This window comes from Dysidea avara, chromosome 4 (genome assembly GCF_963678975.1).
Source record: "Dysidea avara chromosome 4, odDysAvar1.4, whole genome shotgun sequence".
Lineage (NCBI taxonomy): Eukaryota > Metazoa > Porifera > Demospongiae > Dictyoceratida > Dysideidae > Dysidea > Dysidea avara.
The window spans coordinates 3,650,511-3,655,579 of NC_089275.1; the positions used below are offsets into that span (position 1 = coordinate 3,650,511).

Consider the following 5,069-nt stretch of genomic DNA (forward strand, 5'->3'; position numbering starts at 1 on the left):
GGAAAACTTGAAGTGAAGTTGTTGAACCAGATTGATGATCGTGAGCATCATTCTGTGACTGTTACCTATAACAGTCATGCTCAGAAAACTACTACTAGCAGAATTACTGATGAAAACAGAGCTGTTGGTTGGCGAACGGCAACGCTTTTTTCCACTGAAGTCATCGAAAAGGTAACTCCAACATGTCAATATCTAAAGGATAATTGTATCTTCCTCCAAGTTAGCTATACAACATATGCATAATAATTACATTTTAGGATGATGGCAGATAAAACTTTTTGATTAATTATGTAATAGACATATACATTGTAGTTGAGATGTAAGAATGTGGTGTTTTGTAATAACGAGTAATGAGTTGATAATGTATCTTACTTGAGAAAAGTGTTTGCAAATAACAATCAATCACCAAATGAATGAATAAATTTTAAGGAGTGAATAATTTCTTGCCACCTTAGAGTACATTATCACAGTTCTCCCTCTATTATCTGAACACTTCACAGTATAGAGGTGACTGCTCTATTAGAGTATTTTGTCTAAGATGTATGTTCTATTAGAGAGTATTTGAACAGGGCTCTGTAAATATGTGAATGGACTTTTGATTATCTGAATATGTCTTGGTCCCAAGGGAGTCAGATAATCAATGGAGCACTGTACAACAGTCACCACAAACATGAACAATATACCAGCATGTGCTCTATGTTAGTAAATTCTAAGCAAACAAATTTGAATGTGAATTTTCTGGTAGCGTGATAGTCCACAAATGGTGAAAGAAAAAACCAATCCCTAATTGTGCACATAATGGCATTTTTTTTCTTTCAAATTTATGCACACATACAGTATATATACGTTTCAACTTTATACATCAGATTTTACCTGAGATTATTTCATGTGATACTTAAGTATATTAAGGATTTTTAAATTTGATTAGGGATCATAGAAAAAGTAGGGAAACAAGGGAGGTCGGCTGCACCTGCAGATATACTAGGGTAGTTCCGAATTCCATACGCTAGTTTGTGGAAAGATATTCCTACATAGCTATTCTGTAGGGTTGGTCACAGACAAGTGTGTAGTCAAGCCAACTAACTAAGTTGACTCACAAAAGGTTGCATGGATAGTCACTTGCTAATACATAATCCAAGGAGATGTGTTGATGGAGTCACACATATAGGGACATTTATGCACCTCTTTATATCTTTGATGGAGTGAAAAAAAGGCTGAAGGCGTCAAGTTATCCCTCCAGGAGCTGACAGTCATATCACTTTTTTACTACATGGATAGTAGCACCTTGTGGGCCTTATGAGCTCCTGACAGTAGTTATAATGTATATATCATAACTATTATTATATCATAATTATTATAATGTATTATATCATAATTATTATTTTGCTGCATGTGTCCAAATAGCCAGCATGACAAACATTTTGTTATAAACTTGATCCCATTTAGATCTTTAGTCTACTGAGCAGTAAGTTACATGCATAACTATACTAAAATGTGGTATAATCAGTCCTGCACGTACACAAAATTTGACGTTCCACCCAAACAATGAACAACATTAACCGAGTTACATCATGTCTTGTCCAATATAATAATGCTGTAGCAGCTGGCTAAAAGTCATTGCTGTGCATTGTGCCACAAGGAATCTTATCATTTAACAAGCTGTTAACTGGAAGGGGAGCACTGCAGCAGCTGCCATCAGTAGACAACATGAAGCCATGCTTCAAGTGACAATAGACTATTAATTGCACATATCTTAGGCTGTGCAAAGTTAATAATGTTTCTAGTCCTACCCCAAAATTGACCAAGTGACCAGGCTTGATTATTTTTTTTTACACAACAACTTTTTGATGTGGTGCACTATACTACATTTGACATAGCAGTACATGGGGGAAAAACAAAGTCAATGTATAAATTTAGTGTATCTTTATAAGAAATGAGTGTTTACAGGACATGACATGAAACCCTTTCAAAAGATCTGAAATATTGTATGGTGATTGCACAATTCATTTAGAAAAATAAAATGACCAGGAAGGGAACCAGAAACATATAATTAACTATTCGTGGCCTTACCATGCCATAAGTAAACACAACACAGGTTCATTGTATTCAATTTTGCATAATTTTTTTACATGTAGACATTTTCATCAGTGGTTTTTCAAGTCATCATAAGAACAAGCTACCACCACTAATCCTCAAGGCCACGACATTTGTTACCTACACAGTCTCTAAAGTTAACAATGACAATGTAGTAATATTTGAAAACATTGCAAACTTTATAAATAGTAGTCCACAAAAGTCACTGTTAGCTCCACTGCTATTACAGACCATAAGGAACAAGTGTTCTAGATCTATCCAGAGCTTGTATATGTACAAGGATGTTACAGTAAGTAGCCATGTACTGAAATGTGTATGTCACATGAATGAATAATCAGAGCATCACGTGATAAGACTATGATATACGATAAACTGTGAATCAATTTTTGCCTGCCTTAGTCATTACTATTAGTCTGAGGACAAGTATCAACAACTATATCCAAGGATCAAAACATTCCTACTCCTAGCTGCTGTGATATATACAAGCAAATAAAGGCTTGTGGGTACTTTATTCAGACCAGGGTTTAATAATTACCTGCCATGTTAAAGGTTTCTGGAGTTCAAAGCCATACAACATAAGCACAAAAAACTGTACTTAAGTGTTACATGTACATCAAGCCTTATTGACACATGTTTATGAACTTGAAAGTGTCCAATCATGCATAGACAGCTATCAACAGACTTCCTGCTGGCTTAAGTTGATGGGATTTATTTAGCTATAAATATTTGAAGTGAAACAGCTAGAAAAACATCATATTTTGGTTTTTAAATAGCTGAAAATGACTTAAAATAATTTAATGGTACAACACAGCTCTGGGTACTATGTATTCCTAAAACTAAACCTACAGGATGAACCAGTTCCAATAGTTACTACATCTACAGCTTGATAACCTTGATGAAGATGCAATCTTCTTTGAGGAATTGACATGTGGGGGTGACCTTGCAAAGGACTTCATTGGAAATGAATTGTCGATTACCCCAACCGCTCTGTCTTTCACAATTATTAAGTCTACTAGCACACGGATCTGGAGTATTATCACCATATCGTAGCGTCATGAGATAATGGTCACAATCATTCATTTGATTCAGCAACTTGACTTCAAATGTTCCCCTCAGTGGCCATGTTAGCTCATCATCATATGGACCCTTCATAAGGTACAGGAACACTGACAGATGAGTACCTTTACCATCACTATGACCACCAGCATAAATCTGCAAATTCATTTTATATCCTCTATTGTGGGAGTAGAATGGCTCAGAAAACCAACCAAGATCTCTTTCTTTGTGATCAGCAAATTTTGACATCTTTATTGTCACTGTACATATCTGAGTAACACCTGTAACTTTAGTTGACAAGGTGGATAAATGATTAGACCATTGTGCTGATTTGATCAGCCTAATAGAGGAGCCAGTATTATTGATCAAACGATGTACCATTACCTCAAGACTGTTAAGTCTAGCTTCAGTGGTCACTAATATACCTTCATTTTTAACCAGTTTGTCCTCAGTTTTAAACAGCTTAAGTTTAGTCATCAGTAAATGTTCCTCCATTTTTTCCTCCTCGTGATCTCTTTTCCTCTCACGCATCATCCTCTCCTCACACCCCACATTGTGATACTCACACTGGACCATCTCAAGAGGACACTCCTTCCTGTGTGCTTCCATGTCTTCATGAAGGATGGTCTCAACTTCACAATTATTGGGACATGGTAGTGGACGTTTGGGACACTTCTCCTCATGATCATCTTTAATAAACTTGTACTCTCCAGTAATATGACAGTGCTGACAGTCAACCTTACGACGTGAACATAAATTCTGAAGGTGCCTAGTCAAATATCGTCGCTGCAACACTTCTTCACATTCATTTAGGCACTGTACCATCTCAAGAGGACACTCCTTCCTGTGTGCGTCAATCTCATCCCGAGGAAAATATTGAATTGCATTTGTAACACTGCGTGCACGACGTTTCCCACATTTACGACGCGATAATGGAGGACAAGAAACTTTGCAACTATTGGGACAGGGTAAGGGAAGTTTGGGACACTGCTCCTTGTGCTCTCCCTCAATAAATTGATTGCCTCCTGAAATGTGACAGTCCTGACACTCAACCTGACGGTTTGGACACTCAGTCTCAACATGACTGGCCAGATATTGTCGTTGTAACATCTTTCCACACTCATTTGAACACTTCACATCTTCAAACTGACAGCCATCAATGTTTTGAAGGTGATTGTTGATGTAATTCAGTTCACCCTGCCACTCACAACCTCTCTCCTTATTAGTACATATCACATGAAGACTCCTAATCTCTCGGTCAGCTTGCTTGTTTATAACAGTAACAAAATCTTCATTGCGGCAACATGGACATGTCTTTGCAGTCTTCTTCAGAGTGTCCAAACAAGACTTACAAAAGTTATGACCACAACATCCACTCAAGTACGCATCTTGGCAGGGGTGGATACATATTTTACACATATACCGCTCGTGCGGTGTGTCTATGAATATTTGCTCATATCCACCAATTTCACTGGGCGAGATTGTCGACATACTTTACCAGTTCTGCACGGTCAGGCTTTCTCCGGCTGAGGATTGAAATGTGTTAAATTCATGCATATGATTTCAGCACACCATAGTTAAACCTTACTTGTAAAGCAACAATCTATACATTAATCGCAGACGCGAAACACAACCTTCCGAGCTCGCAACCTTCCCTATCTAACAGTCCCTGCACACAGCAAAAACGTGTTCGATCACGTGTCTGCGCAATCAGCTTGGTTACGTACACGTGATCAACCACGTTGCGGAACCTGTAAGGCGTACTTGATTGCTGGAATCGTATAGTTGTCAGTTTGTACAAGTAAGGTTTTAAGACTTTGAACAATGAGAAATTATGTATGGTGACACTGTTGTAGTGTTAATGAGGAGACGTGGCATCTCCCGCCTTTGAATCAACTCTACCGGCACGCGGAACGATA

General features: G+C 37.8%; 1 protein-coding gene across 1 annotated transcript; it reads right to left on the reverse strand.

Moving 5' to 3' along the window:
* Nucleotides 1-2,861: 2,861 nt before the first annotated feature.
* LOC136254356 (TNF receptor-associated factor 4-like) lies at nt 2,862-4,868 on the reverse strand. The gene is made up of 2 exons (XM_066047036.1): nt 4,739-4,868; nt 2,862-4,676 (listed from the first exon to the last, which is right to left on the reverse strand). Exon 2 carries the CDS (start codon nt 4,639-4,641, stop codon nt 2,971-2,973), a length of 1,671 nt encoding a protein of 556 aa, XP_065903108.1. The 5' UTR covers nt 4,642-4,676; nt 4,739-4,868; the 3' UTR covers nt 2,862-2,970.
* Between the last annotated feature and the right edge of the window lie 201 nt (nt 4,869-5,069).